This window comes from Thalia democratica, chromosome 6 (genome assembly GCF_965202585.1).
Source record: "Thalia democratica chromosome 6, ktThaDemo2.hap1.1, whole genome shotgun sequence".
Taxonomy (NCBI): Eukaryota; Metazoa; Chordata; class Thaliacea; order Salpida; family Salpidae; genus Thalia; species Thalia democratica.
The window spans coordinates 34,633,100-34,659,538 of record NC_139170.1 but is presented as its reverse complement, the minus strand read 5'-3'; the positions used below and the strand labels follow the sequence as shown (position 1 = coordinate 34,659,538).

Here is a 26,439-nt window from a genome sequence, read left to right as displayed (position 1 = left end):
GGCACTTGCTTGAAAATCGAAAACTAAATGACTATAAGGTTAGACAGGGAGTAACTAAGGAACCAATTACAAATGAAGAGCACTTGACTTTACATCCGCTTCACAGTTACCTCAGAGTTTTCGGATGGATCTATAAAATATATTATCATGCTGTGGCTAGACATTTTAATTGGTCAGAATCAAATCGAAGTTTGAAGGAATATCTAAAAGTCAAGGTGTAAATAATTTAATTGAGTCAAAAAGAAAAATTCAGAAATGTGTAGAAGAAGAAATTAATGTTGCTCTTGAAAAACCGGATCCCACAGGCCATGGTGGAACTTCTACAACAGGTAACGTAGTCAAAACTTTGCTAAACACCAACAATAGGACTCTGCTGACGAAGCATATTTCTGATGTTAGTTTGAAAGAAAACATTGACAAAATTATTTTGTATGTTTCTATTATTTTATGCCTCATAAATTCTAACAGAAAGATTAATGTAGAGAAATACTCAGTTTTATGTCAAAAAACAATGATGCTGGTCATGTCGGTTAAATGGATTCGCTTTACACCAACTGCGCATACTGTTCTTGCACATAGTGCTGAACTAATTGAGCAAAACAACGGTAGAGGTTTGCTAAATTACACCGAAAATGGATTGCAAGCTAACAACAAGTTTCTAAGACAGTACAGAATGAACTTTTCAAGGAAAACTTCTCAGTTTGAAAATTTAATAGATAGTTTAAATCGATTATGGGACAAGAGTGACTACGATTTTAAGAACACTTTAGACAGACTGAATTGCACTTATTGTAAAGAAGTTGGACATACTGCGCGAAGTTGTTTGCAGCTAGATGAAAAAATTTCATCATGTAGTTCAGAATTGGAAGCGTTGTTACATATGCTTTGTGCTACTGAATAGAGTGTTTTATTTATTTTAGAAACTTAATTTTAAAGAAGTTTTAAGAACTTACTGTTTGACTTATATTTTCTAGTAAATTTAAAGTAATTTTTTTTAATCACAGGCTAAATTATTTTGTTTTTTGCACTGTTTTGCAACGAATAAAAGATTTTATTGTTCAAAATGTTTACGGTTTTTTTCTTTTGATAAACTAGTACAAATGTAACGTTATTAATAATACAAACTTTGATATACACAGAACAGCCTTAAATTAAAAATAAACTGTATTTAGAGTATAATTTCACCCGGCTTGATATTGAAAATTCATTCATATTTAAACTAAAATGGGAGTAAATGTGACTCTCTTGAGGTAGCCAATTATTATTTTCTTTTTTTTTTAAGTTTCTTTCTTTAAAGTTTTATTAGAAATTAAAATTTAACTATTTTTTAAATAAAAACAAACATTATTCATATTGTAACACTAAGTGTAACTTTAAATTGTATTATACTTCTTTTTATGACAGTTTTATGTCAACGGCCGCTTGATCCCCGTTTTCAGCCCACTGTGCAATATTCGTTGTAGAACATTAACCGCCACCGTAAAACATAATTAACACTTTTAATTAATAATTCATTTCTAATGTTTTTAAAATGAATTACCTACTTTTGTAATGTATACTTAAAAAGTTAGTTGAAAGGCAGAGTAAAAAACTAAGCTAAACTTGTTTGGTAAATAAAACCCGTATAAACATGAAAGTAATATTTTATTAAATTTTGTTACGTATTTAAATATATCAACGAAAACTTACAATGTAAATACCAAGAAAGAAATATATTTTTTAAAAAATTTTGCAATTTATCAAAAGTATTTTTTCTTGGCTTGCAAAATAGTAATAAACTAGGAAAATGCATTTAATGAAAATTGTATAACTATAATAAAAATTTGTACATATAGTGTATTAATAAGATTTATCTACCTACTGCATACTTTTAGCTCAAATAAACCATGCAGAGCAAGTTTAAATTGTATGTATAAACTATGGTTGTATTTTTTAACGCTGAATAATAAGAAACGATATAACATAAATGTTAATAAAAATAACACAGTTTTTTTTTTCGCAATAAAAAAAACAAGAAAAACAAAAAGGAAAAACAAATTGCCAATGAGCTCTTAATTTGGTAAACTTCTGAAAAATTTATTAGCTAAACTGTTTTATTTTTTATTTAACAAATTTATAAGTTGAGCGGTGAAATTCTGTTGGCTTGTTTGTATATTTCAAAATTAATTTTATCTTGTTTCATTTTGTTGAAAGACTGAAAAATTAGTATACATCATACACTTAAAAATCAAGCTGTATTTTAAATTTAATGTTTGTTTTAGTTAAAATCATAAAAAAATACTTAGAAATGATGTGGTATTTTTTTTTTAAATTGAATTTAAAAAATAAGGAACCAAATCAGCTTTATTGATAACTAGATAAAGTAAATTGTTTAAAAACTTTTAACACGGACAGAAAATAGACTTGACTTGACGATATAACTATCTATCCTCATTCAAACACAAAAAAGCCTAAGTTATTGCCACAAAATTATTAATAAATTTTCAGTTTTTAAATCCTTTGATTACTTTGAAAGTTAAGACTAAATAAATAACATATTTATCTAAAACCCGTATTTAAGTGAAATGTAAATATTAAAAAAGGACGTTGTTGATATAACTTATTACTAATTAAAGAACTGTATCTAAAAACTAAAACACATAGGTACTAGATATTTAGCAGATTCGTTCAACACTTCTAGACACTTTTGTACAACTACGTTTAAACATATCAATCATGAAATTATTTTTTCAACATAGTTTGTTGTTCTCGCACATACTGTTTCTTTATTTCACAGACTGTAGCTTAACTTAATTATCCGTAGGCCTAAAGTTTTTGATAGGGTTTTTAATCAAAGTATGTTTTTATTATTTTCCATTCACCGCATGTGCTTCATCAGTTGTGACCGGATCCAAGATCCAGGTTCTACCGTTTTTTTTTTTGTTAAAAAAAGAGATCTGGACCTTTCAAGTTACGATCCGACTAGATTCGGATTCTGGTATTTTAAACTTTCTGTAGTATCAATAGAAGACAAACTTAAAAAATTGATTATTATAGCACCACTAGTTTAGATAAAGATGTTTAATCGTATATCTTGTCTAAAATGAAATACAACTATTATATTAAGTAAGCTATTTTATTTTTAATGATAAGAAAAAATTAACTTCATATAATAAAGACAAAAACGTATATCTTTACGAAAACTCAGTTTAAATTTTAACATATTTTCAATCTATACTTACACGATTTAACTTGAATTTCGTACATTGTATGATGTAAAAGAAAAAATGTTAAGATGAAAAAAAAAGAACTTTATCTTTTTTTTATGATAAGCCTGAGTTTAAGTTTTATATACAAAAGTTTGAAATAAAGACAAAGATTATCCTTTAGCAACTATTTAGATACATTAAAGTAAGTAACTAGCAAATAAAATTTACTCCTACCCACGATATTAAGCTATAAAGAAAACTATTCTAGGTTTTTAAAGTTGTGAATAAGAAATAAAAGTTTTTTGCCGGTTATATGACCCTTAGTGCAAAACTGTCTTTCGTGCAAAATTGACCCTCCGTGCAAAATTGTCATTGTGAAATTTTGTCTTCGTGTAAAACTGACCTTTCGTGAAAGTTTATTTTCGTGCAATTTAGTCCCCTCGCGCAATTTTAAAATCTTTTTTTTTTTTATAACAAATTAATGCTGCTAATATTTTTTTTAGAAGTATTTAAATTTTAAAACTACACAGTAATTGTGGAATACTTATACTTGTGTAGTTACAGTATACTTTACATATACATTTTAAACAATAATCAATTATAAACTTAACAAGTACTTAATGTTACTTAAGCTAATTTATATAAAAAAGGCGTAACAAAAGAGTGTTTATTTTATATCATAAAGAACATAAGATGATAAACTCATTAGTAATACAAAGAACTACGCTTTAGAACAAGTTGAAAATTGAAAATAAAAGTTTCACACACAAAATAAAAATAAGAAAAAATAAGAGAATATAAGAAAATATATTTTAAGAAAGGTTTAAACGGGGACAAGAATTAACTATTTGAGCCTTAAACCATAAAACACTTATAGGAGATAATCAACTTAAATAAAAACTTGACATATAACAATGAAAACAATATAAAGTTAGTACTCACTAGTACTGCTTACAGGTTTTTGGCTAGAGTCCCTCACAAACTCTTACTTTCTGGTTTATGTAGCTATTTTTCGAAATGTACTAACACTAAGTCAGAAAACGTGCAGTCCAGTTGACTGGTTTTAATTTATACGATATTTAAATAAACGAGTTAACAAGTGAAACTTTTGTTCCATTGCAAAGTTACTTCAGTAAAATATTTTGTAGCATGATAAAAACACTGAAAGAGTTTTTTATTAATCAAACTAGCAGAATGTTTTTTATAAAACTCTTCTATATTGTTTCTACTTTATTTATCTTTCCATCAAGATAGTTTTTATTTACTGTTAAATTTAACCATATACCTCGGTGTTACAAGATTTTCAACACATACATCATGAATCCTTTCATCTGTTCAAGTTTCGTTATACACTTTTATCTTTCTTCCATTTCTATATTTTTCGTAATTTTCTTTAGAGTTTTTCTCTACTATCCGTGATATCAAATACCTCTCAAAGTTATTTTTTCTTGGATAATTGAAGACCTATATAGGCTATATAACATATAACATAGAAGTAAGAAAAACCAAATCGCACTAATATAAAGTAAAGCAATAACATTTTCTATAGTACCTAGTTTTAAAATGTCGCCCCAAAGTCCCGCCGCAATAGCTATAATTCCTACTTTGAACTTTGAAATTTGGATAAGTTTGTAAAAAGAATAACTTCCATAAGTTTTTCTAACTGAATAACTTCATTTATTAAAGCAACAATCTCTTTTTTATTACACCATTTAGTATTCTTCTTTTTTAGAGAATAAGTTATTGCTAAGTAAGAACTTGCTGTTAAATAAACGCCAGGCCCACAACTTCCTTTAGTAGAAGGCTTGAAACCCTTTTCGATAATGCCAACTGCACTATCAGGACTTGTACCATGAAACAAGAGAAGATTGTCACTTTTACTATCAGTGTTTTCGTTTTCACGTTTTTTTATTCTATATATTTTCATTTCAAAACTGTCATTTAAGATTAAGGAAGATTTAAGGTGATTGATAGCTTTTCGTTAAAAGCTGTTTTTAATCAACTTATAATCATCTTCTGTAGATATCATATCTTCTAAAACATACATAGAATTATCAGAATACTTGTCAACAATGTTCGTAAAAGTATTATTTGTTTTAGCTGTATTTGGTTCCATTTTTTGTAGTACTTTAGTCTTATATCTAAAAATAGCTCGTTTAATTGTTGAATAAGTTTAAATATTTTTTTAAAAAACATTAAGTAATACTTCTTTATATAGTAATTGGTTTTAAACTAATTAATTGCATTATTTATTGTAAAAATTATTATATGATTATTTAATAAATTTTTGAACAAAATAGTATTAAAAAATCACTACTTTTATGTAGTTATACAATATACTTCTGTTTTTTATTTTATTTTAAGGTTTAATCCTAAGAGTTTACTTACAGCTGTTCATGTGTATTTGACCACTACTAATTTATATTCACTGTTGTAGTGACAATATAACATTATTTTTTAATTTGATCATCTCTTTTTTTAGGTTACAAATTTAACCTTTAAGCTCTAAAGTTAATTAGTTTAATAAACTTGAAAACCATTAGAACAAAATGTAAAGATTTTCAACCTCTAGGTTTTATAAAATTCATGTATACTTCAACAACTGAAGTTACTTTTTTTTTTAATCAAAGTTCAAAAAATTTCAAAATGCCGATTTAGCAACTTCTAGGTTTAGGAATTAAAATAATGCAGAAAGTTTTCAATAAACTATAATATAACTACTGAAAGCTAAAAATATAAAAAGTACAAAGGAAATTATCGTACTTAAAAGTGTAAAACTTAAGTTTAATATTTTCATTAGGAATTTTTCTTTAAAAATAAAATATCTTATTTAAATAAATCAATTTCTTCACAAACAAAAAGATTTTCAAAATTTAATAAAGTTTTTATGATAAAATAATAATGATAAGCTGTTTATACTTATGAACACTTCACTGAAGTGTTTGAAAATCTTAGGGATAATATTAAATTATTAAATTCAATTCAAATAGTCTCCTTACAAAAATCTAAAGGTTAATTGTCATTATACTGGTATATTGATTTGTAGTAATGGATTAGTTGACTTTGTAAGTGAAAATATTTATCTTACTTAAAAAAACTTTATTAATTAACATTACATTACTCCTCTAATTAGAAGAAATTATATAAGAAGTTTTATCAAATATTTCTAATTTTTTTAATATTTATATTTTATAAAAGTATAAAAAGAGAAACAAAAGTACTGACTTAATCTAAGTTCCCTCGAAAATTTACAGAATATATGTATTATAAACTTATACAAACTCTTATTTACAAACAAATTAATACTAAATAAAACTAAAGTTTAAAGCTAAACATTTAAAATAGTTTTTTTAAGTTTAGGATAGAACGCACGGACTTTTGTAACATAAATTTAAACATAATATTAGAACAAGTTTCTATAAAAAATAAGTGCACATACATTTACAATTAAATTTACTTTTAAGTTTGAAATCAGTTACAATGATAAAAATTAGCCTGGCATATTTAACTTATTAGCTTTGTTGAAATGCATACATGAAGGCACTCCATGTTTTAAGTAAATACTTTTAAGCAATGGAAAAACGACCAATAAGTAGTAAACTTTTTATACTACAATTGTTAACTATGAGTAGTTACGTGAATGCGTTTAAAAAATTATAAATAAACATCAATATTTAATAAAATATCATAAAATAAATCATCTTAAAACAGTAAGTCTATATAATAACTAATTTTTATTATTTTAAGTATTACCTGGTAATGTTACAGTGTAGTGTACAACCACACCAAAAACCATTATAAAATGTAACTTAACTTAGAGCTAAATAATACTTAAAGGTATTCTGTACTGCTTATTAAACTATGCAGGACTTTTGGAGGTTATATTTTATATTAAATAACATTTTAAACACTATAAAAACATCATAATTTAGAAAATACTTTAAATGTGGTCAAAACTTATACACAAGAACTAAATATTAAATGAATATACTATAGAAATGTATAACTAAACTAAAAATTAGCTACTTGGAATTAAAATCCAAAAATAAATTATAAGCATTATTAAAAACAACTTTACAAAAAACAATATAGTAACAAAAAAGTTAATTTTCGGAACTTTATCTGGAAGGTCTTGACTAGAATTTCACTGCAACTACGCTGTGGCTGGTTTATCTGCTATATTTTAATTCAGATTAACTTGCTTTCTGGTTAACTGAATTTATAATATTCGATGTTCAACTATATGTTCGGCAGTAAAACTGGTATTCCATTACAACCTTTTTAACAGTTGTGTTGACTTTTTTATAATCAATTCAAGACTTATAAATTGCTATTTTTTTGATGACATTAAAACATTCATCTATGTTTAGGTAAACAAGTTTTTGTCTTTTAAAAATCGTAAAATGCTTAACTAACACAAATATAGAAAACAACTTGATTATTTTTCAAATAAATATGAAATATAGAAACTTATAACTTTTTTAGGTTTTCCTACTTTACACAAACGCGTAAAAATATAGTTTTAATGGTTATACAAAGATACAACTTTACAGCTTGAAAATTTTACTGATATATAAATTTTTACACCTAGTAGTAAAAGTTTAATATAAATCTTTAGTTAGAGGCCAGTTTTCAACATTAGTTAAAAGGTTATTCCGTTAATTTAATGTGTTTAATATCTAATAAATGTAAGTTAGTCTATCTGCTATTAGTATTTGTAATATATATGTAGTTTTAACATTCTTAAAATTACTCTAACTTAACTAACATCTTTTTGGTTCCAACTTAGAATGCGAGCAGAAATAAACCTGAACGTGGTTTGGGAGAATGTTGTATTTGTGTGTTTGTGCAAGAAAATAATTTCAAAAAGTTATTTGAAGAGTTTTTTAACATAATTTATGAGGAATTGGAAGGCGTTGACAACAATCAGGTGCTTAAAGGTTTCAAGGAAAAGTTGATAAAGATGCTTTGAATTTTTTTAAACAGGTTTTTTTAAGATGAGCCCCGCTATTTGCAAAAGGATCTTGAAAAGATGAAGGTAATTTTTATAAAATAGCACTGTTGTTTAATTTGCATTTATCAAAAGTATATCTTAATAAAAATAAAAAAGCTAGTGTATAAGTAATAAAAATGGGAATTTCATACGATTAATGTTTTAAAATTTAAGTAAAAAACGTATATATAGGACTTGAAAAGATTTTTTTTGACACAATAAGTTTATGACAGAATAAATCTCACAAACTGCAGTATTGATAAACTTAAGTCGATCATGCAACTGAAAAAAAGCACTTTTTATAAGTTGTGTTAGTATTATAGCTATTTTTAATGTGTTTTTAGTTATCTATAACAGGAAACGATGCTTTGTTTATACTTCATACAAATTATTTTATTTGTTTACTATGTAAAATTGTATTTAAAAATTTATAATTAAGCTCTATGATTTTTCAAAAGCTTTAAAAATTTATTTTAAATAACTGATTTATAATACAGTAACCTCTCGCTTATTTACGCACATTGTGTTCTCAGAAAAAGTGCGTAAAGATATGAGAGGTCGTAAAGATACGAGAGGTACCAAAAATATTTACTATGATGGCTGTTTTTTAATATTGCTTCTAGTTAAAAGCAGAATGAAGACTTTCCCACTATTAACAATGTGTTTACTTTATCTATAAATATGAAAATAAAAGATAAAACTATACATAATAAAAAAAAAAAAGGATTTTAATTTATTTAAAATAATAAACGTAGAAAAATTTTACTAATTTTAATAATAATAACAATAAATTGATATTTGTGTTAATTGTAAGCTCTAAATTTATTAAGTTTAACTGCTACTTTTAGATAGGAAGTTTCATTAGATTTCTTTTTTAGATGTTTATTCATATATAGGGTAAGATTGCTGTATTTTTTATTTGTGTTTTAAACTCTTATTATTTCGTTTTACTTACAATATTTAACACAGTCAGGTTTTTTTAAGTATTTTTATTTAATCTCATATTGTTAACAAAATTTCTGACATACTTAAATATAATTAATGTGTAACAATTAGACAAGAAACATAAGTTTACAAAGTCTAAATATATAGAGAGGTTAGTTAGCATTAAAAAATATATTTTAAATAAAAATATACAATATACGTAATTTCTGCATTAACAAATAAAAAAAAAAAATTTAATTTTTCCGAATTCTAAAATGCGTAACTAAACGAGAGTGCGTAACGTCACGAGTGCGTAAAGATCCGAGAGGTTACTGTACTACACTTTCGATTACGAAAGAGTTTATAGTTAACTAACACTTCTTGTATAATATAAACCTGACTCGTTTAAACTACGTTATTAACTTGATATAGTTTGGTTTGAATTAAAAATTATTCTTTCAAGTGTTAGTATAGAGTAACAAATTAAATTAAGTTAGAGTAGAGGTTTATTGTCACCTTCAACTATCTAAAAAAATTATTTAGATAAAAAAATTTTTCTCAGTCCAAACCTTCTTGTTTTTATTTATGAAACTAAAATATAGTAGTAATTATTTTAACAAACTAAAAAACCAAAAAAAAAACATAAAAGTTTTAGTAATTATTTTTCCATTATTTATGCTTAAAGTTTTACGGAATTTAAAATTATATAATGAACGTCAGTTATCTACTGCTAGAAAAACCCTGTAAAAAATATTCTTTAAATTTTTATTTACGTTATAACTAAGTATCTCACTATCTCTATTAATTTGGACTTTTGTACTTTACCGATAAGGCAAGAAAAAAATGCTGATGCACCAAAAAATGTAATTAAAGTTTACGCACGGCTAAGTGTGTGTCTTTTTAATGTACGGATTAAAGTTCTTCAAGCTATAGTCAAAATTTTAAATAAAAATAACCTTTTTTAACTTTTTTTTGTTCCAAAAAATTTAAAAAAAATCTACTATTATTTTATCTAAGTTTGTTTTCATAACTTTTTTTGAAGATTGAGTTAAAAATATCTTTTTAACAAAAACAACAAGCTAGTGAAACTGTAAAATGTATAATATTTATTTGTCTCTAAATTTTTTAAATTAAGTGTTTATTTAACAACTTGAAGTTGCTAATTGGTTAACTAAGCTGTTGCCTATTTCAAAGTAATAAATACTTTGAATGCCGAAATAGTAAAAACAGCTAGAATTACTTTATAAATAAAGTTAAATCTAAACCTTGTAGATTCAACAAAAATACTCATAAGTCCAATAGAAATTTGGCTCAAGGCATCTTAGTAGATTACAAGGTATTTAAAAGTCGTTTTGATTTAACAAAAATGTTATTTATTGTAAAAAATATAAATTTAAAGTTTATTTTTATTTTTATAAAAATAGCTGTTAACTTTTTTTTTCTATTCAAAAGTACATAAAAGGGTAGAGTGATCTGATGTTTTTGAACCATAAAATTTTTTTTGGCCTAATAGCATAAGGTTCTTATTGATGGGTATGTGTATGTATATGTTTATGTGTAGTGACCACACAATTAGATTTTTGATGTAGTTTTTGTTTATTGTCCACACATACTTAAAGGGTGTTTAAGCTTTATGATTTTTCAACACTCTGTGGTTTTTAGTGTTGAGATTTTAACCTTGTGAGTGTTTGCCAGATAACTTTTGAGTGTCACCAAGGGATTTATAAAGTAAAGGGAGAGGGGATCCAACAGTTTTTAATAAAAATAACATTGGATCTTATATAAAAGCTTGAAGCACAAACTACAAGCCAGTTTTTATAGAATAAAAGAATCTTATTTAACTTTTGAGATATTGTAATTTTTATGAAAAGTTTTGTGTAATTGTGTAAATAATGTTGAATGCTGTGTGCCCTGATTCGTGCATAACAGGTGATTAGCTCAAACTCACTTGCTTGACCTTCAGAAAACGTTTATTGTTGCAGAGGGGAGAGTGAGTATTTTCTGATGTTTTTTCTACCTTAAAAGAAATAAAATTTATATAAAAAGTTTTTGATTCAAACGTTTAAATCTCAATTTTTTAAGAGTCAATTTTCTTAAAAACTTAAAAAACCACTAAAATCTATCTTCTCCTTCATTTTTTGAGCTAGAGACCTCAAACTTTCAGAAAAATTTATTTTATTGTTTCAAAGACTTTGAATGTTGCAATTTTAAAAATATTAAAAGGTAAATACTTTGGACAAAAGGTGGCTTTTTTTAAATAATAATTTTGTTTTTCAGAAATAAAAAAATCCTGCATTTAATCTTTTTGAAATTTGTTAATAGACTTTCTGTGAAAATTAGAAGAAGATTGCTTAAAAAATAATTAAAACTAGTCAAATTGTTTTGAAAAGTTTTTGTTTACAAAACTATCTGTTTTAATGTTCATAAAAAAGGTAAATATTTTGTCAAGCTTAAAAACTTTTTTTGAGGGTTTTTTGTAAGTCTATTGTTTGATTGAAAGTTCAAAATGTTGTTATATATTTAATGACTCAGTGTTGTTTGAAGACATTAAAATTGTTAGTCATTAAAATTTATTATAAAAAAACACAGTACAATTTTAAACTTTAAAGTCTTCTTCATTATTTTTAACTAATCTTCTAAACGTTTTGATAAAAGTTTGCTTTTTATTTTAAGTTGTTTTCAAGCTTGAAAAATTTTAAATAACTAACTTGTTTTATCCACTTATTAATAATGTTGATTTGGTTCCTTCTACTTTTGTTGTAGTTGAAAAAACTATTTTTTACCATATTATTTTTTAGTATTTCATTAAGATTTTTGACTAAAATTAAGTATTAAGTTTAAGACATAACTTAACTTAAGTCTAGGCTATACACTGATTTTTCAGTTTTTATCAAAAGCAACTTTAAAATCTACAAACAAGCCAACATAATTTCACCAGTCAAGTAATACATTTATTAAATAAAACAGTTTAAGTAATAAATTTTTCATAAGTTTACCAAATTAAAAATTCATTGGCAATTTGTTTTTCCTTTTCTCTTTCTTTGTTTTTTACTTGACACAAACTCAAGTTGCCTAATTTCTAGTTTAAGAGTGTTTTTACAAAGCAAGCTATAATGAAGGTGAACTTATTAAGTTTTATGTTTTTTATTACCACTGCTAATGTTATGTTTTATTTTTAATTATTTCAAACATAACATTTTAAGGTTTTCCAACTGTAATAAAACTTTTCTAAAAAATAAAAGTTTTTAGTTTTTTATATGCTTTTGTAAATGAATTTTAGTACTTTTTTAACTTAATATGCTTAAAAATAGAGTATATTAAAAATGATTTCAATATATTTTTTATACTGTTTTGTTGTTTTTTTAGTTTTATTTTTAAAACTCTATATAAAACTTTTAATTTATAAATAATTTTTTTATGAGGTATAAAAAATGAAAATGTGATAGTGTCAAATATTATTACACAAAAAAAAAACACTTTCCTTTATTTTAAAGCTAATATAACATATTTTAAAACATTTTATTGAGAAAGTTGTATTTTTTATAAACTTTTAAATGTAGTAAGTTTTGTAAACAGTTTGAAAAGCAAAAGTATAAATGAAAATTTTCATAGTCTATTTATAATTTTTTTTAAAGTTTTACTAAAAGTTAATTGTTTTTTATTTTTCTTTCTTTTTCAAGAAATTGAGTTTAAAATTTCAGAAATTATTTTTGAATTACAGAAAAAAAATATTGTAACAAAAAAAGTTTTACTTTAAGTTAAAAAACTGCTGCATTAAAAATTATTTTTATTATGTTAGGACTGGTTTAAGAGAATGATTTCTTAAATACTACAGAACATAGAATTTTAATAAAAATTAGGGTTTGGTCTTTTAAATTTTATATTTCTGAATTTGTATGTCTCACATCTTATCTCTGTTTTTTAAATGATAAAAAGCAACTTTCAGCCAAGTTAAATCTCAATATAATAGATGACTAAAAAATCCATACTACCCTATAGCATTTAAAAACTCTAGACTAGTCTTTTTTAAATTATCCTTTTAACAGTGTTAATAAATTTGTTTTACACACCTCCGACTTCAATTTCTACTTAAATTTCTTAACACCGTTTAAGCATAAAAGCAAATTTTGTTATATTTTTAGACCTTCAACCCCTATTTGTACCACCTTGTACCTTACAGTATAGTTTTAACACCAAACACCATTTAAACAGAGAAGCGACGATTTTGTGTCCAACTTAGTGATGGGATGCTGGTGCTCTTCGGAGAAGCTGGAAGATGAAGAAAGGAGTATAAACAACAAGCCCAAAGTTTACAGCTGGGACAACAAGGAAGATGTTAGTATTGATTATAAACTATGAGAGATAATGTAGAATAGTACATTTCTTTGCACAGACTCATAGTCTGATATTTGTAATGAACAGTTAAAAGTATTTGTTTTAGACGTATGGTAATGAACTTGATGTTTATTTAATATTTAACCATTAGAAACAAATGAGAAATAGTATTTTTTTAGCTTGTAGTTTTGAAACAAAAATCGAAAATGTTTTTATGTCAAAGAACAATGTTATAAATCGCACGTTTTATTATTGTTTAAAGCAAACTTATTTTTGGAATAAAGAATGTTTTTGATGATTACATTTGCAATTATTGTAGTTATATGTTGTTTTTTAGTAAAATTAACTTTTTTTAAAAATGTATGTTATACAAACATCAGCTATTTTTAAAGTTAGTTGACTTTTATTATAACCAAAGTTTATATACTTTTCAAATGTTTATTAAATACAAGTTAAGAGCAACTTTTTTTTTAAAGATGAAGGTAAGTAGATAAGAGTAGCTATATTGAGAAAAAAAAAATCTTTAAAAGCAGCATAATTTTAAAATTTGTTTTATTTATAAAACAAGCTTAATTTTAAATTAAATTCTGTTAAAGCTACTTTACATATTAACTCTAAATATAATTTTGTTCGTATAAATTATTAAAACCTAGATATACTTGTAGTAATACAAGTTATACTTGTTTTTTTTTACAAACCAATGATTCAATTTGTTTCTACAAATCTTGATTTTTATAAAAGTTTTTTTTTTATGAAAACTGTTTCAAAATATTTATTTCTAAAAAATTTCTTCCACAGATAGACCTGAGCAACTACATGGTGGACGGTCTGCAGAAAGGCACCGCGGTGAAGCTGGACGGAGACGTGCAGGGCCAGCAGTTCACCATACAGAACTGCAGCAAGTGCGTGATATTCGTGTTAGATCACGCGGACACCGTCACTGTGGACAACTGCGAAGACTGCAAGATTGTCATCGGACCCGTTAAGTCAGTTTGAGTAAATTATTTTAAAATTGTTGTAAGCTGTTCATCTCATTGCTTTTTTTAGATAAAATGTTACTTTTAAGATTAAAGTTTTTAAGAGCCAACTTGACTTGTTATTGTTTTTTACTCTTTTAGGAATATAGTTGTTAAAGTTTATCTTATTATAAAAAAAATATTTCTCAAATAAGATAAATTTCTATGTATTTAAATTTCTTGCTTTAATTCGTTTTTGTGATTTTTGTCCTCTACCATCGGTTAACACTTACTTTATAATTAGGTTAGCAGTAAACGAATTTTATTTAATTTTTTTTAATTAATTCATATTTCTTTTATTAGAAAATAAGAGTATGAAAATTTCTATTAATATACTTTAAAACAAATATTCAAAAATCCCTTCTAGTTCAAACATTATTTTTAAATATTGTTTTTATTATAATAACTAAGCTACGAGTAGCGTTAAACCTTTTTTTTTTATAATTTTTGAGATATAAGCGACCAAAGCATGAAAGTTTAGTAGCTTGCTCATGGAAGCACAAATTAAAAATGAAAATATTATTTTACAGAAATACTATCCCCTCCTACACTTTTTAGAGTTTTTTTAATTTTTCAGACGAATATCTTTTTAAATAAGCACAATTTATGATAGTGATATTTTTAAAACTTATAGCTAATTGTTTTTACAAAAACAAAATAAAAACACCTTTTTTTATTGTTTGAGCCATTATTTTATTTTTCAACTTTTGCCTACAAATTGTTCTTAGTATTGAAATGACCATTTCCTTTAAAAATTGACATATTCCTTTTTATAGGAAAAAATAAATTTATTAACAACTATTCTAAATTATATATCTTCATTACCAGTGTTTTTCAATCTCATAATTATAATCGTCCCTTGGTAGAAATATGAAAAATAATGGTCCCCTCTATTTTATTAAGTATCGCCCCATTTGTAGTTAACTGCCCATTTACTATTTCACCGCCTTACTAGTTATTACCTCTGTTTTCAAAAATTGCCATTTTTGTAAACCCTGCTCTGTACCTTTGTATCAAAAGTTCTTAAAACTGACTACTTAAAGTTACTTTGAGATTTTGTTTTATTTAAAGTATTTCATAATATATGCTTCAAGCTTTTACAGTAGTGTAATTTTTTTTAAGGATTAACTCTTTATTAGTGTTTAGCTGTTAATTTAGATTATTGTATTAACAAAATTCTAAAAGGGTTTTAATTTTGAAAAGGGCATAGGGGGGTAAACACCCTTTTTTGGTTTTTGATCATATTTTATATAGTTTTTACTAAGCTACAAGACGCTTTTTACAGATTAAAAAATACCAAAATACCTTTTGAGATACAGCCGGTCAAAGTCGGAGGCAACAATAACATCCTTATGGGTGGCGCAAACTAAAACGGCAAATAACTATAAATTAGTAAAATTCTATCTCCTCCTACGTTTTTTTAGATAACTACCTCAAATTTTCAGGAAATGTTCCTTGCAATATTTAAAAAATTCTGTCGGAACAGATTTGAAAAAAAAATAAAAAAATTATTACAAAAAAACTAAAAAAAACTGTTTTTTTGTTTATTTTTTATATAAAATGTTTATTTTTTAATTTTTTTTAAATCTTTTCCGACAGAATTTTTTAAATACAGTAGACTACCGCTTAAGTACGCAAATTGAACCCGACTAAAAAGTGCGTACTTAGCACGGGTAGTGCGTACTTTTTGACAACATAGTATAATATGAAATTTAGTTGTTTGTTTTATTTCTTACACCGAGCCACCAAATAATTAAGCCAAATAAACAAGTCTTTTTATTTTAAATAACATTTTATACTTGATTCTAATCTGCAAATTTTTTTAATAGATTTCAAAATGATTTAATTTTTTTATAAAAAGTTTCTACATATTTGCTAGTCAAGCTAAGTTTAGTTTGGTTAATACATTTATTATAATTTTCCATTAGCTAAAAAGTTTTTGATTTTTTTTGAAAGAAAAACGATTTAGGACTGTTTTTGTAAGAAAGTTTATATCAGTAGAAACATTTATAGTATAAGTGCACAATGATAAGATGCTCATTATTTTTTTTAACTTTAGTTTTTTGTTGTTGTTGCTTCTTTTTATGTGTTTATTTTGACTTAATAAAAATTGTAACTAGTTTTTGTGATTAACTAGTTTTGTATTATGTCACATTAAAATTAGCCTTTCTTTTGCAGTTATTCTACAGTTTTGAATAAAAAAATTAGAAATTTTAGAAAAACTTAGAGATATTTATAAAAATGGATGAAAAGTGTCAGAAAATGACTCTATGGAACAAGTCTTTAGAAAATATCTAAGTCTAAGAAAATTTAGAAATTATTTTGTCTTTCTAGGTAAGTCCGTACTTAAGGCGAGGTGCGTACCAAAAAAAGTGCGTACTTAAGCGGTAGTGTACTGTATTGAAATGAACATTTCCTGAAAATTTGAGGTAGTTATCTCAAAAAACGTAGGAGAAGATAGATTTTTAGTGAAATAGTCTATTTTTGCTGTTTTAGTTTGCGCCTCCCATAAGGAACCTATTGTTGCCTCCGAATTTGACCGGCTATATCTCAAAAATTATTTTGTATTTTTTAAATCTGTAAAAAGCTTCTTGTAGCTTATAAAAAACTATATGAAATAAGATCAAAAACCAAAAAAGAGTGTTTACTCCCCCCCCCCCCCCTATGCCCTTAAATGTACCATTTTCAATAAAAATTGTTTAGGTTTTTTTTATTCATTTTTACCTATGTATAATTCGTATTATATTGAGTTTTATTGTCAAGCAATTTCAAAAGTCAAACAGCTAAAATCTTAGTCTTAAATATAAATTGTTCTGCAGAGTAATTTATACTTTTTAAACAATTTTATTTATTGGAAAATAAAACAATTTAACTATTACTATAATAAAAAGAGTTAACAAACATTTAGTGTTTTTTGTGTTTAGTTTTCATTTTAAATTAGGTTATCTTAACTCAACTATTGAAAATTGATAAATATAATTTGTTTCCAACAGAGTTGTAAATTTAAAACAACAAAAAAAATTTTTTTTTACAAAATTATAACTGTTGTAAAAACATAATGACTTTTTTTAGTAGTTGAATTTATATCACTTTGCAATGGATGGGTATTTAATTTATATTTTTTAAATTGATTGTATCTCAAAAGTTATTTACAATTATTTGTAATTAAAATTGGCTTTTAATCTTTACTTTTAAATTTAGTATATTTTTTTTATAATGTTTGACTTCCCTATATGGTCTTATTTAATTGTTTTATACCCAAAAAAAAATATAAAAAACAGCTTGCCTGCAACATACAATACTGTGATTGTAAATAAAACCTTAGTTGTCTGGTTTAATTTAACAGTTTTGATTGTATTATATACAAAAGATAAGTGCTTGAAAGTACTAACACATTGCAGCGGTTCGATATTCCTGAGGAATTGCAGGCAATGCGCGGTCGCGGTAAGTTGCCAGCAGTTTCGGATAAGGGACTGCGAAAACATGGAGTTCATGATATCCTGCGTCACCCAACCCGTCATTGAGGCTTCGGTTTGTTGTTTTTGTATGCACAGATTAAAATGATTTTGTATTGGTTCGAATGAAACTTTACATGCTTTTGGCAATTTTATTTTCCACACTTAGTTATTTTATTTTAATGAATAAAATATTTTCTAGTTTCAACTACAAGTTAAAAATTATACTTTAAAAAGTAAATTAAAGTATTTGACAAGATGAAATACTTAAGCTAACTTTTAATAGTCTAGCTCAGTTTTTTTTTTAATAAAAGAAATAACTAATTTCAATACTCATGTAACTGTTTCTTACTCAATTAACTCTTGTCTAACAAAGTTCGATTTAATAAATTTTTATTGTTTATTTGATGTTTTTCAACCATTGCAGAACAAAACAAGATGTTTCTATAACCTCTTAATTCTAATATATTTTACGTGTGTAAATACGGGATTAACATTTTTCTCTTACAACAAATCTTATACGACTTCAATAAAAAAGATAAGTCTGTTGAGCTTCCACTGTTTAAAAACATATTTTATTGCTAGCTTACTAAAAAGTTTTTATCTATTGAAAAGTAGTTCAAACAATATTTTAACTTAAATAAAAAAGCAAAAACATCTTTAAACTCAAGTTTACAACTTATAACTAATTTAAGCCTTATATCAAATAGTAATAATCTTAAAAACCTAACTTCAATCCCAGGTAGCCATCAAATTTTTCCCGCTCCAAATGAAATACGACCAGATGCGCACGCACTTGTCACGTGCCGGGCTTTCCCCTTTCGAGAACCACTGGGACAACGTGCACGACTTCACCCCCAGCGAGGACAGCCAGTCCAACTGGCAGGTCAGTCCATACGAGCTGGACATGTGCCAGGTGTTTGAGTTGAACGCGGACCAGTTTGCTTGTGGCGATGCGGACAAGTTCGACTTCACCGACACATTACGTTGGTTTTATTGGTTAATTTATTAAGTTTTATTTTTTCCAAACCTGAAAAAGATGGTAATTTAGTCGTAAAGTCAAGGAAATTGATAACTTTTGACAAGTTTTGCACTGCCTTATCTGTTTTGATTGTTTTATTATATATTTGTTTTGTTATACGATTGTTTTATATACTGAATTGCTTAATATAGTTTTAATAGTTTACATTAGGTAAGAAAAATAGTAATACATTGTTACTAAGATAAAATGCGTTGGTTTGATAATATAAATTTTGTTTAAAAATACCTATAAACAGAAATTGTGTATACCAAAGGCAGGCTAAAATTATAAAGATTTTTTTTGGAAAGTTTATAAAATTCCTGAAACAATGAACTTTTGTTAAACTTAACTGTTTATAATTTTTGTTTATTAAATTAAAAGGGTGGCCACTAAACCTTGAATCCTAGAAAAACCTGGAAATTGACATTTTAGTCTAAAAAAATTTTTAAAAAGTTTTGAAAAAAACCCAAAAATTTTAAAATAAGACCACCAAAAAACTTGGAATTTTATACTAATTTATATGTAAAGTAACGAAACTTCGATAAGATACAAAAATCTACTATAATGATTTACTACATTTTCTATCATTAAAAAAAGTTTACTAAAAGACACATTTAAAGTATCTTTTCAATGGCTTTATACTATTTATGACAGTTTTTTTTTTACCTTAAGTTTAGTTTTATACTAAAAATGGACCAAAAAACATGTTTTTTAAAAACCTAGAAGAAGTTTACGAAAAACATTTGGCAACCCTGAATAAAGTCAATTCGCTTAACTGAGCTCCAACTTCCTTCTCTAAGGACATCAGTCTAGCACAGCAAAAACTGCAGTCATCAACAAAATATCCGTATTTAAACTCGTAACCACGTACACTATCTGTTTTTATACCAAACTTTTAAATCAAACAATGTTTATAAAAGCTTTATTTCTATAACTGCAAACAATGTCTTTAATACGAGGAATAATTCGCGAATTCTACACACAATATTTTCCTTAAAGTAACAATATATAATTAATTCTTAAGTATTTATATAACTGTACAAATTAACTTGATGTTTTTCCCTGGAGACTAAATAAAATATTACAATTTCATTAGTTTATGCACCAGGGACGTAGCTAGCTCTAAAAAGTTACGAATCTGCAAAAAAAAAAATCAAGAATAATGTGTGATGACGTCATAACGGGAACAGAGTAGTTGTAACTACCTTAAGTTTTATATGAAAGTGTGCAGTTTTGTTAAAAGTTTAAAAATAAATAGAATGTTGAAGTATAATGAACAACTGAATACAAGGCAATTTGTACTGCTCTTTACCCCCTATAATTCTTTATGTGTTGAAACTTTTATGAGCCTATAAAACCTTTCATTTAAAATAAAAATATTAATTAAGAATTTAAGTTTAAGGCCATAGGGGGGTAGAAGCCATTTTTTGACCAAAAATAACATATAGACTTATATTATAGTAAATTTCATAATCTTTCAGATGCTTTTTTTAGATTTTAAAAATATTGAGTAACTTTTTTTTTATGACCGGTTATATAAAGGGTTGTCTTTATAAAGGGTATATAAAGGGTAACTTTAAAGCCATTTTTCTCGAGTTTTTAAAAACGGGCTTTAAAATCTATCTTCTCCTTCATTTTTCAAGCCATCTTCTTCAAATTTTCAGGAAATGTTCCTTACATTATGAGAAAAAACGTTATTTGTGAATTTTAATAATTCTAAAAAATAAAAATTTTATGACAAAAAAAAAAAAAAAAAAGTGATTTTTTATCAAAAAAAAATTTTTTTCAAAAAAAAGGTATTTTTACTTTAAATTTTTTTAAGTCACAAATAACGTTTTTTTGTTATTGTATAAAGAATAGACTGTGAAAGTTTGAAGAAGATTGCTCAAAAAATGAAGGAGGAGATAGATTTTAAATAAAATAGTGTTTTTTCGCCGTTTTAGTTTTTCCTTCCCCATAAGGAAGCTGTTATGCGGCCCGACTTTGGCCGGTCATATCTCAAAAACTAATTCGAATTTTTAAAAACGGTAAAAAGCAACTTGAAGCTTAGTAAAAACTATAAAATAAGATCAACTTGTAAAAAACATGGCCTACCTCCCTATGACCTTAATGGGATTACTGATAGGCCTAAAATATATAACTTTGAAAACATTTTCCCAACTTCAGAAAATATTTGCAAAAATTGTTGCTTTTATTAAAATAAAAATCATAAATTTTAGGAGCTGAATGAAAAGCAAAAGAGATATAAAATAAAAAGTTCACAAAATTAGATAAAATTCAGATGAACAATTACTTTATTTTGTCAATAATAATTCATAAAGAAAGGAAGAGTACACGTCTTTGTAAATGTTATTACTAGCTTTGGTAGCATAAAGATTAAAGCTGTAAAAAAAAGAATAAAACATTTTGTTATTAAAAAAAATTGTTAAATAAAAACTGTAAAAAAGAATCAAACTTTTTTTTTACAAAACAAACTTGTTAAATAAAACAACTTAGTTAAATAACAACAAACCTTGAATGTTTTACATTAATATTTTTCAGATACAATGTGAAACATATAAATAAGTTCAAAGATAAAGATTTTTAAACATAAAATATATTAGTTTTTTTAAAACTTGTTATGAATTTATAATACAACTATACACTTGTTAAAATAGATAGTACTAACTTATTCTTCTAAAACTTAGATTGAAAAAGTTATATAAAACTTATTTTAAAACTTTTTATATTTATCAAACATAGATTAAAAAATTAAAGTGATATATTTTTTAAATTTAGTAAACCACTCTAAAATTTATAAACTTATTTTAAAACAACAGATACAATCCATATTCTTGATACATTTAAATAAAATATAAAACACAAAAATCTTCATATTGTAAACAACAATGCTTGTAGAAAAATAAAATTTACAGTAATATTTAAAAACAAGTTGAAACAAACTTTATATTTTACATAATTGTCTGAAAACATCATTCAAAGAGCTTTTTCTTGAAGTACTTATCTGGAACTCATTGTAACAAACTGAACTTCAGATTGATTGACTTTGTTAATAGCTTTGAGTGTCAATGGTATTAAGTGGGTGGTTTTACTTTCAAACGATATTTGCATAATTTTAACTATAGAAAACTGAACTTTTAACTTAGTTTTTAAAATCTGTGAAACAACTAAATATGTTAAAATGCACACATAGTGTACCAAGTTTACAGTAGTAATACAAATAAAACTCAAAAATAATTTTCAAAATGTAAAGCTAACTAGAAAATACAAATGTACTAATTTGATTTTTTGTAATTTTGTAAACTACTTAAAAATTGTTAATATAAAGATGAAAAAAAACAGATAATGAAAAACCTTTGAAAGTTGGGAATAAAACCAAAAACTCTGAAAAAATCTTCATATAATAAAACAATATGAAGACATAGACAACAAACTCATTGTAAACAAATAATATAAAAATACATGTAAAATAGGTATATACAACAGCTCTACCCTATGACCAACACCAATTCAAGGATTTTATTTTTGAATTTTTCTTATTATTTTTTGAAAGAAGACTAAATTTTCAAATTTATCAATGTTTTTTTTACAAAATTGGTCATAAAATAACAATTTCTTAAAACTAGCCAGCAAAATTTATTCAAATCTAGAAAAACATCGGTTATGACATTATTGAAAAACCTTAAATGTCCTTAGTTTTTCATAGATAAAAAAAAACTATACTGAGTCAGCCTGAGCTCAAAAATAAAACTCTAAATATCTTAGAGTTATCCAGAATACTTTGAGTGTGCAGCTACAATGTACAATTTAAATCTTTTAATTTTGCTAAAAAATGCAATAAAAACTTTAACTAAGTTAAGCATTTATAAAATCTTTAAAACCAGTTTTAATTAAAAAATAAAGTTCTAAAATACAATAAAAAACTACAATTTTTTTATATTAATCTTAAAAAATAAAAACTTTAACTTGCTAAGCATTTTAAAAATCTTTAAAACAAGTTTTAATTAAAAAATAAAGCTATGAAAATAATTTGTTTATATTATTCGTAAATTTTTTTATATTTTTGAGTTTTTTAATTATTCTTCTTGTTGCAAGCTATTTTTCTTATTGTGTTGTTTTTTCTGATTAAATAGATTCTAATTTTCTTGATGAAACTTCAGGAAATGAGATTATTACCACTGTTTCAAAAGTTTTTCATTTTTGTATATTTTTTAACCACAGGATTTAATCTTTAAACATTCAATTCAGATAGTCAATTTGATTTAAAACAAAAGTTAATTCTTCATGTTACTTTACTTTTAGGTTCATCTATTCTAGAATTTATCTTTTCATATATCTTCTATCTGTATTTGCTCTTTTGTAGGACAAAAAAATGTAAAGTTCAAAACATTTCAATAGTACAAGATCCTCTCTCACACTTACTTTTTTTTTTAAACCAAATCTACAGCCTCGAAATGAGTTTTTTACAGTAGTAAAGTGCTAGAGAATCCGTAAAAATATATAAATATTTCTCAGGAGTGCAAAACCAAGTATAAACGAATACTTAAAGCTAAAGAAACAAGGTCTTCAAAGCTGAATAATCGAATGAAAAGCAGCGAGTTTTTCGCACAAATGTTTACGTTTCTGTAGATTTGCAGAAACGTACCAAGCTACGTGCTGCACATAAGTAGTACAACATACTTTATTAGTCAAAAAATAAAAATGAAATTATACAGGAAAGTATTTGGTTTATTATATTTATGAAAATTTTCACAACAGAAACAATAGAAAACGCAGGATTGTCGTTCAAGCGTGAAGACTCGGTGTTGCCAGTTGTCACGGGCAACAGGGGCGTCCAATCAGGTGAAAGCTGTGTCATGTCCTTCTTCTATCACAGATACATATCTGATGATGTTAGTTAATTTTGAAAAAGTTTATAAATAAAAATTTTTCGCAACTTTCATACAAAAAAGTTCTACATTCTTATTCTGTTAATATACTGCATTCTATTTATTATTCATAACATAATTTCAGCATTTGTCTTCTTGAAACTTAGATAAAAATTTAAATTGTTGCATTTAAAACCGACTGTATACCACATTATTATTCAGTTACAAAATTAAATTTTTGTATCCCTCTGTTTTATTTTTCAAAAATCTTTAAATTAGTTATCATAGAAAATAACTGCTTTGTTTAAATAACTTTAAAATTCTCATAAGTACTTTAATGTATATTTATTATAAACTCACTACTCAACTTAAGTTAAGTCAATTAGACAATAAATTTAAAAAACGTGATTTTTGACAACTTTTGCATTCACAAAGTAAATTTTACAAACCAACTTTTGCAGATGGTAGTCGACACGGTGAACAAATTGAACCAATCAGGAGTGAGCATTGTCAAGACAAGGAAGATGAAACTGACCAATGACGAGGCTACACGGTTGTTCATCGACGAATCACCGGAGAGCATTGTGTGCAGGCAGAAAGCTCAGCAAGGTTTTGATTAGTGTGATTTTTAAATTTGATTAAACTAAGTATTTTTAAATAGTAGTTATTTGTTATTGTTATTTACTACTTTTTTCTGTATTTTAAATGTAAACAGGTTGTAAGTTGTAATACTATTAATTCATGATAAAAGAATCAGGCAAAAATCTCAGCAAGTTTTTACTTTATATGATTTCAATTAAATTATTTGAGACATTTTTAGTTGTTATGATTTCATGGTTTTTAATTCAGTATTTATTCAAAGTTTGTTTAATTTGAACTACCTGAAAATTATAAATACATATTTTTAACACTTTGTTTGGTATATCTTCAAAAACTCAATGGTTTTTTTTATATTCAAAAAAAATTTGTATCTTAAGTTTTTGTCTTTTAAATATGTTATATTAAATAAAGTCAAGTTACCTTGTGAGACGAACGTGGTTGAATGTTTTACAACAAAAGTTTATTTTGAATTATTTAACAGTAGTTTTATATTCCTTTCAAATGGATTTGTTCTGATGTATTATCAAAATAAGTTTTGTTAGTAGTTTTATAACAGTGTCGCCACTTTACTTTTTTTATAACAGTTTTAATGGAAACCTGGAATTTGAGAAATTTTGAAAAAAAACTTGGAAATTTGATCAAAAAACCTGGAATTTTTACTAACTTTAACATTTTCAGTTGTAAAATTTTATTTGACACAAAAAATCTATCATATAATTAAGATTTTTGTCATTATCAAAAATTTTTTGTATAAAAAACACATTAAGAGTAACTTTACAGTATCTTTTCAATGCTTTTATTCTATTTAACACAGTTTCTTTAATAGATATTAACTTAAAACTAAAAATAGACCCAAAAATGTGTACTTTTTAAAACCTGGAAGAAATTTGGAAAACCCGGAAAAAAAAATTGAAAAAATGAGTAGCAACCCTGTTAATAAGTATATTTAAATTCACCTAGCTTAAAAATAGTTTAGGATATTGTTTCAAATGATACTAAGTTAAATCTAATAAAAAGTGTAAGTGTATCTAACTTAAAAACTTTCACACTAAAAAAAATAAATAAATAAAACTAAACAGTCAAATATATTTCCCACAGGAATCATGATAGGAGTTGAATGTAACGGTGACAACTGCATATCAATATGCAAGCAAATGAGCCAATCACATCAGCAGGAATCGGGTACGAGCGATGTTATTGTGCATTCAACCGGAACCGTTCAAGACTCGAGTCACATGACATCTGTTTTCGCATCATTGTACGACAACAAGTTCAATTTCTAACTTTTCATACTTCATTTCTGCTAAAAGTAGTGCTTATTTTTCTGTACTTTGAAGTCTAGTATGAGTATTTGAATTGGTTCGGTAACAGGTTTTCAGATTCTTGGTGTATGATTGAACTTTTTTTTTCATTTTTGATATATGGCTGAACTGATTTTAGTTTGCTAAACGTTTGTATTCGTTTTAATTCTATCAAATGTCCGTATAATTTTTCATCAAAAGAGTTTCGTAAATGAAAGCTTTGTAAATTTTTGATGAAAAATATTTTTACGCTAAGTTTTAAGCCAAGGCTTGTCAAATTAAAGAAAGACAGTATATAATAAATTGTTTTTTTTTTTCTAAATGGAAATTAAATTTCAATACGAAGTTCACTTTTATCTTTGTATACAGTTATTTTAGTTTTATGTATGCTTATATTCTTTGAAGTATAGTTAGAAGTTTAAACAAAAACTGAAAGTTATCATTTGTTTTGTTGACTAAACTTGTCTTTATTTTATTGAATTTGTGTATAGTCAAGTAATTTGTTTAAAACGTTTTTTTCAAACTTATTGTATACTTACAAATAATTTTAACTTTTAAATTGATACTTCATTATATGTTTAGACCCTACTTATTAATTCTACATTTGAAAATTTTCATTTAAGCCTCTCTATATTTCAAAAGCTGTTGAATAATTTAATGCATTTGACAAATACTTGTGGAATATACTGAAAAAAAAACATTTTATGACTAACCACTGTGTTAAAATTTTTACTACCA

At 25.3% G+C, this 26,439-nt stretch overlaps 1 protein-coding gene across 1 annotated transcript; it reads left to right on the top strand.

The window, feature by feature from the left end:
* The first annotated feature begins 511 nt into the window (after positions 1–511).
* Positions 512–25,975, top strand: LOC145839013 (protein XRP2-like). Its single transcript, XM_082946627.1, has 9 exons — positions 512–699; positions 10,378–10,441; positions 13,318–13,440; positions 14,239–14,426; positions 17,858–17,987; positions 18,654–18,897; positions 23,691–23,824; positions 24,262–24,409; positions 25,499–25,975. Exons 1-9 carry the CDS (start codon positions 512–514, stop codon positions 25,681–25,683), a joined length of 1,404 nt encoding a protein of 467 aa, XP_082802753.1. The 3' UTR covers positions 25,684–25,975.
* Positions 25,976–26,439: the final 464 nt, after the last annotated feature.

Coding starts and splice junctions, on each gene's coding strand:
- LOC145839013 (XM_082946627.1), top strand. CDS start 512: ATGATGCTGGTCATGTCGGTTAAATGGATTCGCTTTACACCAACTGCG. Junction 17,988..18,653: donor AACCCGTCATTGAGGCTTCG/GTTTGTTGTTTT, acceptor CTTCAATCCCAG/GTAGCCATCAAATTTTTCCC. Junction 18,898..23,690: donor CGACTTCACCGACACATTAC/GTTGGTTTTATT, acceptor TTTTCACAACAG/AAACAATAGAAAACGCAGGA.